Below are 22,266 nucleotides of genomic sequence, written 5' to 3'. Positions count from 1 at the left end.
ATTAGGAAATATTTTCATGGTGTTTTTAAAATACCTTATATTCTTGGTGAAAATGGCATTTGAAATTAACATCTACTAAGCCTACAAACACAAGATATTTCAAGAGCTTGCACTAATGCAGGGAGGAGGAGATCATGAGATGGTCTGGTTATAACCTGGTACTGTGAGATCAATGTACCAGACTAATGAAGGTGATTGTGAACAGGTTGGTTCTACCTCTCCTTGCTCACTTAAATAAAATGTTCCTACCTTCGCACCTTAAAATATGCTAAAACTTCACTGGTTTTAGGATTATGGATGCAAACAGGCTACTTGCCATGGCCTGACAATGAGCTTCACTTCCATTTCCTTGCTGATTTTCCTGCTATTGCTACTATCTTCTCTCCTTATGTGTATTTGAAAAACTCCTGTCTTTGTGCGCCAAAGCTTGAACCAAAATCAGATGTTCCATATCCTTATGTTCATTGCTGTGAAACAGCTTCTGACTCTGGGTTGTTAATTTTCCTTTCATGCTCTTAACTTTTTTTGTAGCGATCTTGTGTTGTATCAACTTAATAAATCTGCTTTAAAGTCAGACTTTAATTAGAGTTGTCCTTTATGAAGTAGCCCATTTTTCCTGTATATAAACAATATTGAATACTGAGACCCTGTATCACTTTCTCTCTGTCAACTGTACCTGTTGCAACACTCTCTCTGTTTTGGCGCTAAAAGCCTAAGAAAATGGTTTTTCTTCTCTAATTTTGTCACACTTGCATGTATTGAACCACAATTGCAGTTTGTAAGTTTAGGTAGTACTTTTTTCTTTCCCAGTCTCTGCCTTTTCACTAATGTATCATTCTGAAAAATGAAAAGCAGCAGTCTGTTTACTGCTTAGTGACTTTACCTTACCCATCTCGCTTTAAATTACTTTATGAAGGCTCTTTCTCGTTTCTTTCCTGTTAGAGAATTCCCCCCTGGCTCCATGGATCAGCCTCCAAGATGTTTGTCAAATGTTTCCTGAAACAGTTTCCTCTGCTGTTACAAAAATAATATTGTGGTCTCCAAAAATGTGAATTCTTGAACTTCTCTTCCTGAGAGTATACTGAGTTGGCTGAAATATTACCCTTTCCCAATGTTCCGCTGTTAGACTGACATGATTTTACTGAGTCATTCTAGATTACTGTGAAATTTTGCTGGTTATTCCTTGGATTTTTTTTTTTAAGGCACAATGTCAAATGTCATATTTACAAGAAATCAGAATTTTAAAGGGAAACGTGTGTGTGTGTGTGAGGGCTGGAAGTGCATTTGCGTTTGGGTGTGCCCTGTAGTTTATCCCTGTGGGCTTTTATTTAAAAGAAACAACTTTTTGTTTCTATTTACTTGGGAATAAACTTCTATTGTAAATACAAGAGCATCTCCCTCTCTTTCACCTCTGGATCTTGGATTTGATTTTGATCTAGGACACCTCTGGGGGTCTTGGTTCTCAGTTTACAAAAAAATTGCTCTCAATTGACTTTCTAGAAAGGATCAAGAAATCCAGCCATAATTAACAGCTGTCTTTCCATCTTGCTCTACCTCTGAGGTACCTTGCATAATAACTGAGTTGTCCAGCATTTGGGGGGGGGGGGGAGTGATCATCTGACTAAAGATGCTCGACTAGGTCTTGCTAAATTCCTCATGGCAATTGGCCACCTTTTGTCCACCAATCCTGTGGAGGGAGCATCTTGGGTTTGGTCCCTAGAGCAGTTTGCTGCAGCCTTAGGGTGCACCATCTTCTAATTTGTTTTGCTTCAGCAATTCCCAAGTGGCATTTCCAGCAACTGTAGAGCAAGCTGTTTGTTGCTCAGCCCAGAAGAGACCGAAGCCACGGTGGTGATGGTAGCTTGAAGGAAATATCTTGATTTGAGGGTGTACTCCCTGGCTACTATGTGCTCATAATCTGGGGGTCTGGTTAGACCAACAGTTGCTCACAGATTATCAAGTAGCTATTGTTACTCTCTGCTCTCCCGCCCCCCCCCCCCCCCATACTCTTGGCCAGAAAGGTGTGGTCTTTTCTTTTGGGATACGGCCTTCACTCCTAGTCCTGTCAATGCCTTTGTCATTCCAATTAGGCTATTGCAGCACTCTACATGAGGCTACATCTTAAATCTGACAGTTAAACTGGTACAAAATATGGCTGCTTGCTTACTGAGCACAATAGCTCATCTGGAACACCCATTTTCTGTGATCTGCTCTGGCTGCTTGTTGGTCTCAAGTAGTGTGTTGTTTTTGACTAATAAAGATTTAGATGCCCTGGGACCTGCCTATTTGAGGGACTGCTTCTCTTCCAATGCTGCGCTGTTAGAGTTGCAGTCATGCTCAAATTGAAGCTCCCTTCCTTTAAGTGGGGGGAAGTTGCTGGCAAGCCACTCAGTTTTGGTTTCATTCCTCACTCCATGACCCAAAATAGCTCAAATAATTTGACCTCAAATGCACTTTGCAGGGTTTGCCTGTTCTCGCAGGCATTTGCGGAAGGTTTAGGGTCTAGAGTGACTGATGGGGCTTTGAAGTGAAATGTGGTATCAGTTGGTTTGTTCGATTATGACTGCATTTCCGGTGTTGGTGAGTATGTATAATTGAGTTCAAGGTGGCTAGAGCTATGGGTATTCACTTGATTAGTTTAGCAATCTAAATACTGTGTAATAACTTGGCTTTGATTACAGTAGAAGGCAAATACGGAGTTACTTTATTTTAATTATTGGGAATGAAAGCTCAAAACACTTAGTTTAATAATTCCTTTTAAAAACTGATTTGCTTAATTGGCCAACATCCAAATAAAGGGAATTGTTTAAAACAAAATTTGACCTGTGGATATTAGTTGTTAAAAAGCTTGTTTGATTTTGACTTCTAACTTGCAATTTTATCTTATTGTAGTCATTCAAATGAAGGTCTGATGCATTTTTGTGACTTAATTTGAGTTGCATTTTATAAATATCTTTTAAGATTGCTCCCTCACCATAGTATTTATCATCTCCACAGTGGCCTTTCACAAGTATGACTACATTTCAGTTCAGTTTTTTAAATTATAAGTTGTTGGTGACATTTTGCCTCTTGATGTAAACTTGAAATCTATGTAATCTAATTTTGTTGTCTTTTTGCTTTTCTCGTCTCAGGTTTTATTGCATCAGATATGACTTCTAGAAACTCCAGCACCCAGTTGTGGTTAATTACACACTATCATGAAATGGGATCTCTGTACGACTACCTACAACTCACTACACTAGACACTGTCAGCTGCCTACGAATAGTCCTGTCCATAGCCAGTGGTCTTGCACACTTGCACATAGAGATATTTGGGACCCAGGGGAAGCCTGCCATTTCCCATCGGGACTTGAAGAGCAAAAATATCCTTGTTAAAAAAAATGGGCAGTGCTGCATAGCAGATTTAGGTGAGTTTCAGTTTACAAACAACACAAACTGCATGTTCCATAACTAACCAGCTATAGTAGATACATTTTTAAGGTGCTTTGAGTTATTTGTAACTTTCTTGGAAGTTAGGGCAGCCACTAGGGGGCACTTATAAAGTACTATCCAGCTGAATAAACTTAGTACCACTTCTGATTTCAGAAACAGATGTTACGTTTTGATCATTCTCAGACTGGGCTTCATCAATAAATAACACTTCACAGTTTCGTTAATAATGTCTAGTCTATAGCATTTTAGAGGCTTTATGGATAGTATTTAGGATCCAATTAACTTTTTTTCCCCTCTAAATTTTAAATTAATGATTCCCCCCCCCCCATTCTTCCATTTCAAAAGGGAAGGGGGGCAATTTAGGGCTTGATCCGACTCTGATTTGAAGTCAATGGGAGTTGGGTTGAACTGGGCTCTTACTAAAAATGATATACTAATAATGTACTTATTGTTCCAAATGCTTTTACTTAAATCTTAAAATCCTACTAAATGTTTTGCCTGTAAAACTTATTGTACAAAATATAACATTTAACTCCCTGACACCTATAGGCCTGATCCAGCATTCCCTGAAGTCAGTGGGACTTTTGCCATTGATAGTGAGCACAGAAACAAGCTTTTATTGACTTACTTGTAATTTTTTTTAATTAAATAGCAATTTCTAGGCCAGGGGGATGTAGAGGGATGATTAAAGCAACACGACTGGTTAATGTACAAGGCATTCTGATGCGATGCTTCTGTTATCTCTGCAAAGGGAAGAGAAAAGGAACAGACTAGTTGTCTTAAGGCATGTTGAATGTAAGGGAATAATTGGCTGGATTTAAAATCGTTGTGTGACTTGATTCTGAGATTTTCTTTGTGCATAATTCCTATTAAGTTCACTGGGTCTTCTGACTGTGACACACCTTGAGATCTGACCTTATCACACGCAAATGGTGTGCAGCATAAATGCAGGTGCTCCCATAATAAGTAACAACCTACCTGGATCTCTGCTGAGGGGACAGCTCCTTGGAATCCACAGAGGGAATCCCAAACAGGAAATTGATATTTTATTTAGTGAAATAAGTAATACACATCTTTAGTTCATTTTTAAGCTAATACTTAATCATCACCAGAAGGGGGCAGCATTTATTTTACTATTGAGTCAGCACCACAGAAGGGAAATGAAACCTTTTTGCAATGGTATTTAGAGACCTCATTAGTATAGTGGAGGAATGTATGTTAAACAGATAGGAGCAGAAGTATTTGCTGCTGTTCTGACTGACCGTGGGTGCACAGGGGCTTGGTGCAGGGTTCTGGGTGCAGAGGGGAATTGGGACCCTGCAAGGGGAGGCATGGTGAAGGTGGTTAGGGCTTGGTGGGGTGGGGGGTCAAGGTGGGGCTCATGTGGTGGTCTGGGTATGGGGGGCTTCTGATGCAGGGGTGAGGCTCAGTAGGGTGGTGGTTTGGGGGCTCATTGGGGGGGGGGTCCGAGTGCAGGGGGCTCCTGATATGGAGGGGCTTTGGGGGTGGGGTGTCACTGTACAGGGAGCTGCTCCCCCTGTCCGCCCAATCCCCATGCATCCGAAACCCCTTCCTCCCCTCCCCCCCCCCCAATAGTGCAGAGCTTCCTTCAGCCAGGGGAAGTTTTCTGGGGCTTGATCTGACCCAGCCCCAGCTGCTCTGTGTGGGGGAAGGGGAGGGGGAACTCTGTCTCCATTGTCCTCTCCTCCTCCTCCCCCTCCCTCTCCCTTCTGCTGCCTGAACATTCTGAGCTGCTGGCGAGGGGTGAGTTGGTGCAGTTTCTCTTTGCTTCCCCACAGAAACCATTTTCTGCAAGGAAGCAAAGGGATTCTGTTTGGGGGGCGGACATTTTTCTGCACGCCGCAGTTGCAGAGAGTTTTCCCAGGAGTAAAAATTGTGTATATATTCTCTCTCTCTCTCTCTCATATATTTTTCAGTGTGAATAAAAAACTCTGAAAACTGTCTCAAAGCTGAGCAGCTCTGTTTATAGAACAATTGTAGCACAGACAATAGGTGTGCAGTCTTCCCTACATTGGTGTCACTGGCGGGATCATTTCTTTGTTGTTCAGTCCTTTTCTTCTCCGATGAAAGTGTCTTCAAGAGTGCTGGTTACGCCTGTCCTCTAAGATCTGGATGGAGAACTAATAAATTTATTGCCAAATGTCAATTTGATGGTAACAAGTTTCAGTTGCTACTAATCTAGGCTGGACATGAACTAGAAGTTTAGGGAGGAAAGTCCTGTGAAATCAAAACTTTGAATGTTTTGAAACTAGGTAATGAAATACCTAGCTTGCAGTATTTTTACAGTTGTGGCAAAAAGCCTCGTGCTTTCTGTATAGATATACTCTTTTTTGATAAAGAAACCCAAGTATATGTGGTGGCTTCACTTTAATGAATGTCTGTATTCGAGTTACTGGATTTAGGAAAATTGTAGTTTGGGCGAACTATAAAAGCAATCCACATACGCAATGAATCATTGCAATAGCTTTGTAGAAGAGAGCAGAGACTTGCATCTAGTACAGGACACAAAATAGCGCAGTAAATGTCACTGTTCTGAAACAAATACTTATCTTCCTAGAGAAGATGTAAAAATGCTAAGAAAATTGCTTGTGGTAATATTATAATCTCCTCAATGTTTAGAATAGAATAACTGTATGGAAGCCATTAATGATCCCAATAGTGATTGTAAAATAAGACTTTTTTTTCTTTTCTTGTCCAAAACCAAGAAGTTGCATCAGTTCCAACTCTTCCCCTCTCTCCCTTAAATGTTTCCTGTCAAAATCAGTAGTCTGCAGTAGTTGATACCCTGCGTAGCGCTTAGGTTCCCGAACTCAAATTTTCCCCTAGGTTTCTTGAAGTGGAAGGCAAGTACGCTTAAAACAGTGAAACATCTGGTCTCTAAATACCACCTACAGTACAGACACCATCATATTGAGGATCTGGTTGCAACACTTTCTCATTTTGTAGTGTAGAAAAACACTAACTTGAGTCTCGTTAAGCCCTTGACCTGTCATTCTACTGAATCTTCTACAAGAGAAACCTGGATTTTGTCCAATTTGAATAGTGTTATGATCATATCAGCAAAATCCCCCAAAGTACTGATGTGTTCAAAGTTTGCCAGGAAAATTGCTCTGTAAAATTTACTTTCCCTATCTGAAAGAGGGAATTTATACTTATTAAGGACTGGAGGTTCCTTTAGCTGATGGGCAGACTTAGTATATTATCTTCCTTAGCAATGAAGGGGTTAGCAGATGGCACATTTCTGGTTCTGTGCAAATTCTTGTAGCAACTCCAAATTGTGCACTTAAGTGCACTTAAATGGCAGAAAAAATGTTTTTTTTTTCAAATCCTTGTTACTGTGGAAAAGAGACCGTGTTTTAAAGGAATATTTGGGAATACTGTAATCCTGTGTCTTAATCTTCCATGGGTCTGCAGTTAGTGTTATCAAGTTGTCTTAAATAAGCTTGTGTTAAATTTAAGTAGATGTTGCTCTTGCAGAATTCGGTAAGGGAGTCAGGAAGAGTCTGTGTTCTGTTTTATTGCTTAGCACTGTTCTGCACCTGTCATTGTTTACTTTGGAGTGACTGCCTGTTTACCATGGTAAAATGGGTTCTTTGTGGGTTTCCAAATTTACTATAATTTAGTCTTTCACATAATGTTCTTTACTTAAATGTTTGGAGATCAGCATAAACCAAGTTGAGTGGTTTTAGTTGACTCATCTCAGGCCCCTTTGACGATGTTTACTTTCTGACCTACATCTGTGTTGCTGTTTTTCAGCTTTATTTTTTACTCCATGACCAATAGGTAGACTGGAGTATCTTTTCCTCTCTCTGCAAAGAAAGTTCTTTCCCCCACAGTTTGTACGTGTCTGCCTACCCAAAAGTTCCATAAATACATTTGGACTCAGGGTAGAATTGTTTTCTTTTTAAATAAGATTCCTGGCCTTCTGGTGTAGAGAGTAATGGTGACATCCAGTGGCTGCCAAACACTTAATCCCTGGAATGATAAAATTTTATAACAGTGCAATACGCATGTTTAATAGTAATCTTGTAAGAGATAGTTGGTCTAAGTCTATGGCCAAACTAGCTGTTTTTGATATTTGGTAGCTAGTTTGGAGCTGACACAGCTGCTCTTTGGACAATTGAACCCTGTCTATTGCTTGTTTTCAAGAAACCTCTGTGTCCTTGGAATGTGTACCAACTTTTGTATGCAGTTCAAGTCTCTACTGCATGTGCTACTAGAGTTTAAAAAATGATTTAACAGCAACTCTTTCTTTGTTTCAGGTCTTGCAGTTATGCATTCCCAAAGCACTAATCAGTTGGATGTGGGGAACAACCCCCGTGTGGGTACCAAGCGCTACATGGCGCCTGAAGTCTTAGATGAAACCATTCAAGTGGACTGTTTTGACTCTTATAAAAGGGTTGACATCTGGGCTTTTGGACTAGTCCTCTGGGAAGTAGCTAGACGCATGGTTAGCAATGGTGAGTATTTGAGGATTTCTTTTTAGGACTCAGACCTCTGCTTTTTCAAGAGAGGCAAGGTGAAAGCATCTGCCGTTCTACTGCACACTTTGCTGTTGAACTAAGTGGGCAACGTGAAAATACTGTACCTCTGAAGTGTTTGTATTCCAGATGCTGAGGCTGAACTCTCACCCACTTTGAAGGACTTGTGTTGTCTCGTCTCGTATCTGATGTGCAAAGTGCTTTTGCCAACTTTGGATGGGATATGATGAAAAGCAGCCATTGTTGAATTCCAAATTGAAGATGATTTTAATTATTATACTGAAATTTTAATGCTGAGAGGGGTTCTGATGTCCTGAGAGGATAATTCTACTCTGCTCCCCATTCTGGAGCCCATTCAAACGTGTTTATTTCCTTGAGGTATTTAAGTGAGAGCTTCTAGAAAACCCAAAGGACAATATAGAGAAGGGAAGTGATGTGTGTTCTGGGGTATGCTTACTGTATATCAAGCTAAACACATTGCACTCTTAAAGAAATACCTGTTCAAAATACAAAATTCCTAGTGAAATTCTTCTCTTCAGCAGTGAGCAATAGTGCATTGGTAGGGGGAATCCTATTCTAGATAGCTGTCTCGAGGATTCTTTAGTGGAAAACACCATACCTAGTTTCTGTGACCAAAAGGGATGGGATATACTGCAGGAGTCTGAAGTACAAATACCGAACCTGGTCTTGTTCCTCCAGTCAGAAGGGACTGGAAGCCCTTTGGAGCACCGTGTGGGGTGGTAACCCTCAAGCCAGATAAGTGATTAGGACTACTCATATGCTTAAACTTTGCATGTGCCTAAGTATCCTGCTGAATTAGCACCAGTGGCTTGTGGAAGAAACTTCTCTATAGATTGAGAGAAGCTTGACATTTTAAGAAAGCATTCAAAATCCACATAGGGAAAATAGTGGGGATATTATGTAGTAAGGTTCTTGGCTATGATCTGTTTAACTTTGATAAAAGCCTCCAATCTGTTTATTGAAATAAGTATGTATTGGTTTGCTTTGGGCCTGATCATTTTCCTAGGGAAGTCTCTTGATCTGAGGCCTTACCTTAACTAGAAAAAAAAGTTGTGTTCTTACCATACGTTAGTCACACATTTTAACATGAGGTAAAATCCCAGTGAAGATGAGGTACCGGGTAGTTTTCATACCTGTTGGCAGGTCAAGGTAAACACTAAACTCCCCTATAATCTGTCTCAACCTGCTAACACATATGAAAACTACAAATTACCTTGCCTCTACTTGGATTTTACCATATGTATTCAAAATAAGAGCACACTTTTTTTGTCCTAGTGAAGACTTGCCCAGAGGGAGTAGACTTGGACCCTGGGGAGGAGGTCAGCAGGTGCAGTAGTGTTCAAAGCAGAAAAGCTGGTCGTGTATTATAATAAGTAGGCTGCATTTCACAGCAACTCCTGAATAGCAGTGGCCATCCTAACTATAAAGTAGACAGTGATTTTTTTCCCCCCTGCCCTCCGCCCGCCCGCAAAGCATTGCTCCCCCGTCCAAGATGATGCTCAACACAGTCTCCAGGAAGGCAGTAACTTCCATAAAATTTGCATTCTGGAACTTGAGTAATTTCTTTAAAAGAGAATTCTAAAATGGATTCTCTTTTGAGATCAGAAAACAAGATGAGCTAGTTGGGTGTCTCTGTGGCAAACAATTCCACGTAACATCTAAGAGCCAAATACAAACAGATCCTGCTCCCGTGGAAGTCCGCTGGAATCTTGTTGCTCCCACTAGAGGAATCACGCTATCACTGCTGTCTGAATATGGACCATCTTCTCATTGAGACACTGGGAGAAACTCAATTACAAACACCAGAGTTACAAACTGACCAGTCAACCACACACCCCATTTGGAACCAGAAGAACACAATCAGGCAGCAGCAAAGACTAAAAAACAAAAAACCCAGTACAGTGCAGTACAGTGTTAAATGTAACTACTAAAATAGAGGGAAAGCAGCATTTTTCTTCATAATAAAGTTTTCAAAGCTATATTAGGCAATAGTTGTAAACTTTTGAAAGAACTATAATGTTTTGTTCAGAGTTAGGAAAAACCTCCATTCCTGAGGTGTTTGCTCTATACAGTAGAACATCAGAGTTACAAGGATCACTTTGGTGTGTCAACAGCTGGCTTTTGAACCATGAAGCGATGTGGTTGTGGCCTTAGAACAGTGGTTCTCAGCTCGCTCCCTTGGGCTGTTTGTGGCCCAATCAGCACACAGCTACCGCCCATGTGACATCCTCAGGGCCATACAGGTAGAATATCTAGTGTGTGGGTGCAGCCCACATAAGAGAGCTGCATGTGCAGCCCACAGAGGTAAATAGGTTGAGAACCACTGCCCTAGAAGTAAGGTATGTGTCCTCTCCAGTAAGATGAGTTGAGGTAGCTACAAGGGATAGTTAAATAGAGAAGTGGGAAAAAATGTCACTAAAGAAATTGTTGTGCACAAATTCTGTGTGGATATAAAATTAGCATCAATGTTTTTAATATTTTATTGGTGAACTTTTTAAAAAGGGAGTCAAAAAGATTGAGGGACTATTTCTCAATACTTGGAAACCTCGGGGTTGCAGTTTGTCACTTGAGTGCCTTGAGATTTGATCTGTAACAATGAGCTTGTCATGCTGAGATTTAGATTCTGAACTTTATCTGAAATTGCATATTTTTCTTTCTAAACACTGAGCACTGTGAAATGGAAACCTAATTACTGATTGTCCTAGTGAGAGTTCTGTTGGGTGGGTGGTGGTTTAACCAACTGTGTAATAGGTAACCCAACCCAAGACCACAAGGGAAACTGAGATGAGAACAAAATGTGTGTTTCAGTATAACTGACTGATGCCATTCATAGCTATGGTTAACAGGACTGGTGGTAGTTAATGGGGTGCCTGTATATCTTCACATTGCACAATATTTTTTTCTCAACAAAGCCGTCCGCACAATGAAACTTTTCATACCAGTTTTCAATTAAGACATTTATAGTTATGGAACTTTTTTTAGCTAGCTGTGAAGTTTGTAGTTCTTCCATTTTTTGTCCCTCCGTGCATTACACATGTGGGTACGCATGCACACCATACTCCTGAGTCTGGAGACTTTAACAAGCAACGTCCTTTGTCCCCCTTACATGTGCATTAGATCTTTGTGCTCCCGAGTTGAGCATATAATAAGCAGTGTGCGTCAACACCCGCTCAGTTCCTTATTACTGCTACATGGTCTGAGTTGGAATCCAGTGTCCTCCCTTTCAGAAAACTTGTAAATAAGATTGTAAATAGTTGTTCATTAGGTTAGTGTGCATGTGCTTAGGAGTGGAGCACTCAGTTTCTAAGCCCAAAGACACTCTCCAGGGCTTCTCATAAGAGTAAGGGACACTTTCATGGGCACAAGGGCAGATCACGGTTGAGGACTGTCTGTAAGTGACACTACTTCCCTGAGCCCATTGAGGTTGGGCAAGCCCTTGGCACACAGACCCGAAGGACTGATTCTGCCAAAAAACTATCAGGGTGGAGGATAAGATGCATAGGGAGAAGAATTTTCCTGTTCCATTGGTGATTCCAGTTCTGAAGCACAAGGACCATTGTCCTCGAGTTCCTTCCACAAGTGTAGCTTTGGACTCTGTGATAGTGACACAGGCGCCTGAAGAACACCCCACGACTGGGGGTGTACTGGTTCCATTGGTGCCAACTATCAGAACACCCTGCACACGGGGTGCACAGAGAACTATATGGCACCAGAGGATATCGTCCTCCACCACCCGCAGTCTCCCTTCTTCTCTAGCCCGACCCTCTTGAGGGACATTACTATACCAGAAGACTATATTGCTTTGTTGTCCCAGGAGCCGTCTTTCTTACAGCTGTCAGGCAGGATTACCACAGTACTGATGGCTCTGACATTACAGAAGGAGCAGTTTCCAGATTTGTACAAATCTGATGAGCTGGTCCCTTGTTCGTTGTCACAGAGACCCAAGCCTGGACAGGCGATCGAGGACTTATGGTTGCTACCCTTATGAGCACTGCCTCTCTGGGGACCAATAGTTCCCCATGCCATGGGGTCCCCTTCAAACAGTGGCCCCTCTTTCTGGCCCTGTTGGGGACTATGGGATTCCTATACCAGATGTCCAGCACCCACCTAGGAGTCTTTCCACTCTTCCTCATTGCACCATCAACCAGTTCCGTCGGTGTGTGAGATGGAGGAAGATGCTGAACCAGAACCACAGGTACTGTTTCCTCTTCCCCATTCCCCTCCCCCCCCCTCCTGCCTTCTCCGGACAACCATAAGCAATAACAGGACTTACTACAAAGAGTGGCTATATTTCTACCCAGGGTTGTTGCAGAATTCTACCTTAGCCAATGTATTCACTTAACTGTCCTGTTTCTGAAACCCCCATGTTTCTGAAGAGAAGAGACTTTCGCTCCTTCCACATCAAGTGTGCACTGGCTTTTTACTTGCAAAGAACTAAGACCATCAGACAGTCTCCAAGACTCTTTGACACAATAGTAGAGAGATCCCATGGTCAGGCTATATCCTCTCAGAGGATTTCTAAGTGGGTTTCTGGCTGAATTATAGAATGCTACGGACTAGCTTGCATCCTGCCTCCTGGTGGTATAACAAGCCACTCTGCGAGAGTGCAGGCTGCCACCAGGTGGCATCCCTGAAAGAGGTCCCTATGCAGAGCAGCCACCTGGAGTGGAATACATGTTTGCTTAGACACTATGTGCCTGTCCAAGCCTCTGCTGCAGGTGTAGCAGTGGGATCTGTGGTGCTGTATGAATCTTCGTTGGTGGCTTCCTCACACCTACCTCCAATCTGATACTTGCTTGTCAATCTCCTATGTGTGGAATTCACATAGGGACCAGCACTTGAAAAAATGGAGGTTACTTACTGTAAATGGAGCTCCTTCAAAATGTGTGGTCCCTATCTGTATTCCACTACCCACCCTCCGTCCCCTCTGAGAACTGTAGATGTGATTGGATTCGCGGTAAGAAGAGGAATTGAGAGGGTATTGACCTGCACTGCTTATACGCTTGCTTGGGAGCATGAGGCGATCTACTGCATGTGTGTGAGTAGTGGATACTGCTGTTAAATCGCTGGACTCAGATGCGTGGGGCACATGTGTACTCGCGTATGGAATACATATAGGGCCCACACATCTCAAAGAACCTCCAGTTCTAGTAAGCAACCTCCACTTAGAAGTTTATCTGAACTCTTCCTTGCCATCTTAATTCTAACCTGGCTTAATAGGTCACGTTGATAGTTTGTAGATTGATAGACCTTAGTGTCATATTAGATATTTTAAGTGTTTAAATTTGAAAAATTACTACTCGCTATTGAGTGTACAATATTACATCCCATCTTAGTAGAATGTTTGTCTATATTCTATTAGCTCCTATTTGCAGGACTATAAGTAATTCCTCTCATTTTTATGTTTTAAATGTTAAACATCAAGGAGAAAACTTTTATTCATATCTCATAGTTACCATGGAAATCGCTGTCAGGTGGTCAGTCAAATGATGTCGCTGGATCGGTAAAAGAGCTTACATAGGGTATGTCTACACTTCAAGCTGGAAACATGATTCCTGGTTCAAGGAGACATACTTGCGCTAGCTCTCATTGAGCTAGCGCTCTAAAAATATAGTACAACGCTGGAGGTGCGAGCGTCAAGATGAGCGAGCCATCTTGAGTCCATGGCTAGGGTCTCAGATGGGCACATACATGGTGGCTGGCCCATCCTGCAGCTTACACTCAAACGTAGCTGTGGCAGTGCATCTCCTAGAGCTATGAATCCCATCCCCTACTTAGCGTATAGTCATGCTCCTGGTTTAATGACTGATGGCATGTGTAATGCCAAGTGTTAAGGTAGAGCTAATCTGCTCTTGTGTCAGGATGTGTCATAGATGGCAGGAAGCAATTTACAATTGTGTATGCTATGAACTTGTATTGGCAGGATGCTGGTCTTAATGTTCTGATCAGTATGGCAAATCTTGTATCCTATTCTGTAACTGTTGATCTAGTCTAGTCTTTTAATTCATAAAGACTATCAGCGCCTGTAATACTGAGTAGGTTATTCTATCTGCTAATGACGGTTTTGGTGACGCAATATTTTCTAACATTTCCCCCTTTCAGTTGTTGATTAGTTTAAGGAAGGACACAACATTAACAGATTTCCCTCCTGCCCCTCAACTTAAAGTGCTGGTGTGGCCTTGTGAGGCGTGTACACTGCAAGATATCATCTTCTAATAACTGATTATTTCTTTTTTAAGCCTGGTGATCAGTACTGCACTCTATGCCTAATACAGCCTCACTAGCTCACTGCAGAATCATTCTCTTGCTTTTGAATAGATTTCCCTAGTTAATTTACAGTATCTCAGTAATCTTTACCTTGTATTTCATAGAATCATACGACTGGAAGGGACCTTGAGAGATCATCTGGTTCAGTCTCCTGCACTGATGGCAGGACTAAGTATTATCTAGACTAGTATTATTTAGACCTTTGGCACATGACTCACCAGGGTAAGCCTCCTGGCAGGCCGGCGTGGTTTGTTTACCTGCCGCGTCCGCAGGTTCGGCCGCTCGCAGCTCCCACTGGCCGCAGTCTGCCGCTCCAACCAATGGGGGCTGCGGGAAGCGGCGGCCAGTACATCCCTGGCTGCCGCTTTCCGCAGCCCCCATTGGCCTGGACTGGCAAACCGCGGCCAGTGGAAGCTGCGAGCGGCCGAACCTGCGGAAGCGGCAGGTAAACAAACCACCCCGGCCTGTCAGGGGGCTTACCTGGTGGGCCGCGTGCCAAAGGTTGCTGATCCCTGATCTAGATCATTCCTGACAGGTGTTTGTCCAAGACTCCACCGTCTGTTTGAGAAGTAATAGCAATAAGAGGTGGAGTCCCAATCTCACTGATTTCTAATACTATCCTCTTGTTGAGCATTAATGCTAATCATGACATACTGTAACTGAAAGAGAATTTAGACTACATACCCATTTTCACAATCCAGGCGGCTTTGCCTCATATTTTTATACAGAGGTCTGCCTGTTAACTAATTAATTGCATTGTATTTCATACAGTCGTTGTATACATGAAGAAATGAGTAATCGGGTGAAAAATACCATCTTGGATGCAAGCTCATCATTAATTCAATTTATTGAAAAGCTGGCTTCTATATGGGAGCATTGAAGTATTTTCTAAGTTATGAAAGGGATCCTTAAACTGTTTGGTAACTGGCATGGGCTTAGGGTTGTTCTTTTTGATTTAAGAGGCTTGTTTTCTTCTCTTGCAAGTGAGGAAGAGAGGGATATCATAGTTCATAGTGACAGCTCTGTTACGATAATGCAGACTAGAGGTTACGGTGGCTTGCTGACATAATCTCACAGTTGTTGTGGAGCCAACAGTGATCCCATAGGATCCATAAAGTTTGGCATGGTTGTTTAAAATATTTTTGACTTAACTGTTAGAATAAAGGCCAGATCTGGTTCCTTATAGATCTAATATAGTCAACTATGATGGTTAAAAGTAATTAGGCCATTTATTATACTCAACAATATATACCAGACCAAATGAAAATAGTAACTTAAAATAAATCCATGCTATGTTTGTGGTGATAAAGGAAAGATTCTATTAACATCCTAATGAGGTTTGGAAATTAAGCTGAAATTTAGATCAAACTTCAAATATAGATTCAATTCTCCTCCCTTTTTTCCCCCAAAAGGTAGACCCTAATGTGTGCCTTAGATTGGCATTTCTGCATTCAGATGTTGAACAAGAGGGAGAAGTTTTGCATTTTAACTCTAATGAAATGCTAGTTTTACACTTCACACCTGTCAACATTTGAAGTACAGAAAGAGGGACTCTTGAGAGGATGTCTCCACGGACTACTCTAGACCAAGCCTTGTTCTGGAGCAACAGACTAGAGGATGTGCAGAATGGGGGAGAAAATAAACATTGTGCTTTTAAATAAATAAAATAAATAAGATGTTGCTCAGCACTTCTGAAAATCAGATCCTTCTCAGGGTGACTGTGTGAAGTGCCCCAAATCACTTAATAACTTCTGAAAATGTAGGTTAATATTACTTTACATTGCATATAATGGAATCTGCACTTCTGTATGCTTATCAAAGCTAATTTTGCAATTAAGTTGAGTTAAAATAGGCTTTTTCTTCCTTTTCCATCTCTGCCATCTGTTGTATCTTACACATTTATCTATAGTTCAGTAATAAGTTACATTGGGGGGCAGGGATAGCTCAGTGGTTTGAGCATTGGCCTGCTAAACCCAGGGTTGTGAGTTCAATCCTTGAGGGGGCTACTTGGGGATCTGGGGCAAAATCAGTACTTGGTCCTGCTAGTGAAGGCAGGGGGCTGGACTCGATGACCTTTCAAGGTCCCTTCCAGTTCTAGGAGATGGGATATCTCCATTAATTTTAAATTTAATCATGTTGTAAAGTAGCTTATTTAAAGAGGGATAAAAAAGATTTTACTCACGTAAAATTGAAGGAATCTATCAGAGTGGCTTATTAAGTAAACCAAACAGAAAACTAAATGTTGAGACATCTCTCCCAAATAGGAAATACATTTGAACACTCTACTGGAATCTGTTTTACTCCTACAAGATCCCCAAACTTCTGTATCTTCTAGTGGTGACAATTCAACGTGCCTGGCTGAATGATACCACTGTATCAGATTTTTCCCTATGTAAATCAGTCTTAACTTTAAATGCTCCTTCATTCTTGTAGCTGAATCCTTCATTACATCCTGGTATATTTGAGTAATTTTACCATTCCAAATGAATACTCTTCTTGCTTGTATGTCCTTTTTCGGCCTGATTGACACTTAAGATTTCTGGTATAGCTTTCAGATGGAGATGAAGTCTTCGTTTTGTTTGGGTTTTTTGTAACTGAAATAGCTATTCTGGTAAAAGCCCTTCCTGAATTGAGAATACAGGGCTTGTCTACACTTAAAATGCGACAGCAGCCACTGTAGTGCTTCAGTGTAGAGGTCTAACTATGCCCACAGGAGGGATTCTCTTGTTGGCGTACGTAATCCACCTCACTGAGAGGCGATAGCTAGACCAACCTAAGGCCCAGTATAACTAGTACAAAGCTGATAGGAAAATTCTTCCATTTACCTAGCTCTCACCTCTCAGAAGTGGATTTGTCACACCCCTGAGACATGTGGCTACACCAACTTGTAAATTCTTAGTGTAGACCAGGCCTAAGCTATACCGGTATAAACACTTCTATACAGGTATTACTGTGTCCATACTGGACAGGACACTGCCTCGTTAACTGTACTGGTGTAGTTAAAGGCAATGCAACTTTTTATTATAGAAAGGCCTTAGTCTTCCAAAGCAGGGGTTCTCAATCAGGGGGTTATAACACAATGGGTGTTTGGACTTGCAATCACTCTGTCTAATCCATATTGTTAGCCATGACATTGGTCATATCTAGATCCCAGCTCCATGGGAGAGGGGCTCGAAGGTGGAGATCTGGAAAAAGCTGAGAGAGCTTGAGGCACAATGAACTGTCTGTCATTTCTGATCATGGGGGGGCAGGAATCCTGATGATATTTTATTAGCACATCCAAAATAGGGATGTAAATCCCATTTTAAAAGTTCACCGTTTAAATGATTCAAATTTTTTTTTAACAGTTGATGTTTTACATCCCTAATCGAAAAATAAGATGATTGCAGTGACTAAGTGGGAGAGTTGAAAGTTGCAGTTGCTTCAATATATAAAGTGGTTTCAGGATTTTCTGTATCAAAGCCCGTTGAACTTTTCCTTGTTTTCCATACCTTGTCACACAAGATCTCAATGGTATTCTGTGCTTCCTGCTTTGGTTCTCTAGCTATTCCAGTCTATGCCAAGCTGTTTTAGTCCTTTTTTTAAAGCTAGTTGTTTTCTATTACTCTTCTTCTGTCTACATCAGCTGAAACCCTTATATCTGCCTCGGTCATTCTCCTTGTGCTGTTGTGTCCGAGCACTCTCTGTATTTGTTTTAAAGCCCACTATATCAGATAGTGGGCTTCTTTATCTTTTCAGAGCTTGTCCACTTCATTTTTGCATAGTTTCTTGCAACAGGTGTTAAATCCTTACGCTTAACAAGCAACTGTTCCACCTTGTATCTAGCTGTGACATTCTGATTTTTTTCCAGATCTGAAGAACAGCTCTGTATCTTGTCTATGGGTCTGTCTACACTGCAATGAAAAACCTGCAGCTGGCCTGTGCCAGCTGACTCTGGCTCTGCGAGCACAAGTTGGCTGGCAGGGGCTAATTGCAAGTGTCTCGTTGCTCTGTAACTAACCAAGTGGTCCAATAAAAAAACGTTACCTCCCCTACCTTCTCTTTCATGGTTTTTGGCAGTTCTGATTCTTTTTCGACACCCTGTGCATAGTCCACTGTGGGTACGCATGTGCAGCATGTGCCTGAGTTCAGAGATTTATTTAAGCACTGTCAAGCAAATCTTGGGGCTTCTAAAATTTTGAAACATAACTTACGCTTTTGGTGCTCCCCACTCACTTAGCCTTCTGGTATCATATGACACCTGCTTTACAGTATGTCTTTAAGAAAGAGAACGATCTTCATTTTGAGGTGTCAGTGTGAGAGCATATAGAGACTTAAGTGCTTCTCATCTTCCTCCATGAGTCATGAAAAACAGATATTTATGGTCAACCAGTCAAAGCCAGCATACAGACTGGGGACGTTTACTGTTAGCATTTTGCTAACAAAAATCCCCATTTCTCTTCAGAGTCAGTTCATGTCAAGGAGTTAATGAATTCCCAAGGGCATAAGAGGAGTTTAAAAGCCTTTTTGATAATTTACACTTGCATTAACAGTTGCAATCTCTGAGTTAAATATGTCAAGGAAGGAAATGCACAGGCAAAACTAGTACCCTTTATTAGTAATATAGTTTAGCACTGAATTTACTTTGGGGGGGTGGGGAGGTTGCTTGTCTGGAATAAATTACTGCTTTTTGTTCGACATAGCCTTTAAAATGTGAGATGCTAGGTTTCCTCATGGCTAGCTAATGTCTTTCACCAGCCAGCTACCTGCCATAAATTTATGAATCTAATAGATTCTCTGTACCTTTATTAATTTGGGAAGCAGCATGGTTTAGCCAACTAAGCGTGTTCCCTTTTTTTTTTTTTTTTTTTGCAAGGAACTTTGAGTTCTAATCCTAGCTCTGTCACTGATTCACTGTGTGGTTTTGAGGAATTTCTCTGTGCCCCAGTTTCTCCACTTGCAAAATTGGTCTGATGCTTGCCTACCTCATAAGTGTCATACATATGGATTAACATATTGAAGATGTAAACCTGTGTGTCTGATAAGAATTAGTAATAGTATGGTTGTTAAATCATATAACCACAGCCTCAGTGCAGAAACATCTTACTGATGGTCTAGACAGTATTTGGTCCTGCCATGAGGGCAGGGGACTGGACTCGATGACCTCTCGAGGTCCCTTCCAGTCCTAGAATCGATGAATCTATGAAGTCACTAAAAGCCAGCAGCACAATAATGTAATCTTCATCTCTTTTAGGTATTGTAGAAGACTATAAACCTCCATTCTATGATGTGGTTCCAAATGACCCTAGTTTTGAAGATATGAGAAAAGTGGTCTGTGTGGATCAGCAAAGGCCAAACATTCCCAACAGATGGTTCTCAGACCCAGTAAGTGTGCAAACGGGAGGTCATGACTTGAAATGTCAGCTCATACCATTTGTGCCTTTTGCAATAATCTTTTGGTGTAAGCTGTTTTCAGCTGTTAATATCTTCTTTTAGTTGAAATAGTCTCTGTTGTTTATTGCTAAGATAATTGCTTGCAAAGATAGATTGCCAAATGTGTGCTGATACCTGACTGTATGTTAAGGGAAAAACCACAGCGAACAAGTTCTCACCAGGTTAATTGAAACAAATCTAATCTCTGTGATATAAATCCAGACTGTTTTTTAAATGGCCACACCCACTGTGGCGCATCTTATTCTTGCTCTTCAGTAGAAAATCATGTTGGTGTTGAAGTAACCTATGTAAGGACATGAGGGTCATAAATATGCAGATTATGTCAAAATTGACTTTTCTCCTCTTCCCCCATTATAAGGGCCCATATCAAGAAATATTTTTAAAACATAAGATTAAAGTAGTAAGAGTAAAAATCTTTTTTCTTCACCAAAAATCAATGTAATTGTGCCCTCGAATATCCTGTCAGCACTTGAGTAACTGGTTTGTCTGTTTCTGAAGATATGGAATTATGGTTTAATCTCTGCAGTGTTTTATGTATATTTGAGTCACATTTGTTAGTCATGGACAAATAAAATAAACTTCAGCTATATATTACTTGAACTGTCCTGCCACGTTAGACAGCTCTGTTTCCCAGATATACAAACTGCCTTAGATATTTTAAAATTACAAATGGAAAATACATGTATTTTCCAGTGCTTTTTATGTTTTTTATAGAAAACTTACTTTTTGTTGCATTATTTACAGATTTAGTAATACTATTTAGTAAAACTGTGTTCTTTTTAAACATTCAAATATAATTTTTATCTGACCATACCTTTTTTAATTGCACTGGGCAGGGCATCTTCTTGACCCCATCCTCTTTAAATACTATTTCCATTTATTCAACAAACTAACCAAAACACAACAAAAAAATCCTGCAGAACTTTGAAGGGATGAAATCATTTTTGGTAGCTGTAAACCAAGTTGTAGATTTTTGTAAAGATTTGAGTATTAACAAGGCAGTAAGGCTAATGAAACTTCAGTGAGCTTGTAATCTGTGTGCTTATATACAACTGTCTATTTTTTTTTTTTCTCTTCCCAGACACTAACCTCTCTTGCCAAGCTGATGAAAGAATGCTGGTATCACAATCCATCGGCAAGACTAACAGCCCTGCGTATCAAAAAGACTTTGACCAAAATTGATAATTCCTTAGATAAACTGAAAGCTGACTGTTGATGTTCTTGTGGTGCTGTCAAGATGGAAGTCTTTTGTCCAGTTCAGAAATATTCTGGCCTGACTAGTTCTAGAACTGGTCCCGAATGGCTTCTTAGAGGCAGACGTTCTTATCTAGCCATTCGTTTGGGAAACAATGGAACCATACGAACCCTGAACCCTGCTCAGTGACTGTCGTGGGCATTTCACAAAGGGTCAAACTATAAAGACTTATGCTGGATGTACTGTTGCAAAGATAGTGGCCTGAAGGAAGACACAGAAATCCTAAAACAAGATCAGGGCATTAAACAATGGCTTTGAATAGCTTTTTATAGAGAGTCTCCTAGTCACTCCCAGGACAAACACATGGAAGTGGTAAATTTTAATCAGCAATATTGCCTGTGCTTCTCCTCTTTATTGCACTAGGAATTCTTTGCATTCCTTACTTGCACTGTTACTGTTAATTTTAAAGACGTGACTTGCCAAAAATGATTGGCTATGTACCCCATTGATCTGTGTCTGAACAATAGGAAATCGATTTGATAAATTGAAAATGTACCTGTCAGATTTTAGTGCATTTTACATGTGTACTGATGTTTACAATAATGCTGAACATTAGGAATTTCTCATTTATACAAAACTTGCAAATTATTTATTACTAATGCACTTGCCAGTTTTAAAAAACTGAATAAGTGCATAAAGTTAAAGCTTATTTTTATGTGGCCTCTTTCATTATTTCTTACACAGACGTTTTTGTAACACAATATAATCTGAAACAGAAATTGCTTTCTGTATTATCATATTACAACGTGTTAGTCACATTTTAAATGCTTCACTTTTGTAGGTGTGGTCTGTAACATGAGTTCAGTTCAAATGCGGAACATATATTTAGCCACTACCCACACAACACCGCATCTAGTGTCTTACTGATCTAGAACATGAAAGCAATGTAGGACTTCAGTAGATTTTTAAGTCATGAATGCTGTTGGAAAATGCATTTTTTTTTCTTCTAAGCTCTACATAATGTGCATTTAAACTCTGCCAGAAAACACTATTTTGTTTTTAATCTACTTTTTCTATTTAGTAGTTATTTGTATAAATTAAATAGAATGTTTTCAAGTCAAATGAGTGTTTTTAGTTAATGCCTATTAGTAACTAGTTTCCAGTTTCTGGTATCTTTCAGTGATCTTGCAAGCTTAAGTGAGCAGGTCCATGTCAATACTTGGATGGGACATGTAGGTGCTGAGGCATATGTTGGCATTCTTCCCTTTTGAGTCAGTACTGAACCTATACAGTTAACTAGTTGCCACGTTTCACCCAACAGAGATGGCTGAATTTCAGTGCCTGGTGAAGGGAACCCTGTATATGTGCTCCATTTCAATCTGTAGGCTCAAAGATGCTATACAAAAAGAAGCCATG

At 40.7% G+C, this 22,266-nt stretch overlaps 1 protein-coding gene across 5 annotated transcripts in view; it reads left to right on the top strand.

Annotated features, from left to right (window-relative positions):
- ACVR1 (activin A receptor type 1) overlaps positions 1 to 21,972 on the top strand; it is a 103,280-nt gene extending 81,308 nt beyond the window's left edge. For all 5 annotated transcript variants that reach the window (XM_065561760.1, XM_005296928.5, XM_042860836.2 and 2 more), the window contains 4 exons: positions 3,132 to 3,407; positions 7,716 to 7,913; positions 19,456 to 19,586; positions 20,737 to 21,972. In XM_065561760.1, coding sequence (XP_065417832.1) covers positions 3,132 to 3,407; positions 7,716 to 7,913; positions 19,456 to 19,586; positions 20,737 to 20,871 — 740 coding nt within the window. In that variant the 3' untranslated portion in view covers positions 20,872 to 21,972. The remainder of the gene's footprint in view (positions 1 to 3,131; positions 3,408 to 7,715; positions 7,914 to 19,455; positions 19,587 to 20,736) is intronic.
- The last annotated feature ends 294 nt before the right edge of the window (positions 21,973 to 22,266 follow it).

The sequence above is a fragment of the Chrysemys picta genome, chromosome 11, assembly GCF_011386835.1.
Source record: "Chrysemys picta bellii isolate R12L10 chromosome 11, ASM1138683v2, whole genome shotgun sequence".
Lineage (NCBI taxonomy): Eukaryota > Metazoa > Chordata > Testudines > Emydidae > Chrysemys > Chrysemys picta.
The sequence above is the reverse complement of the archived record's forward strand: the minus strand, read 5'-3'. Positions and strand labels throughout refer to the sequence as shown.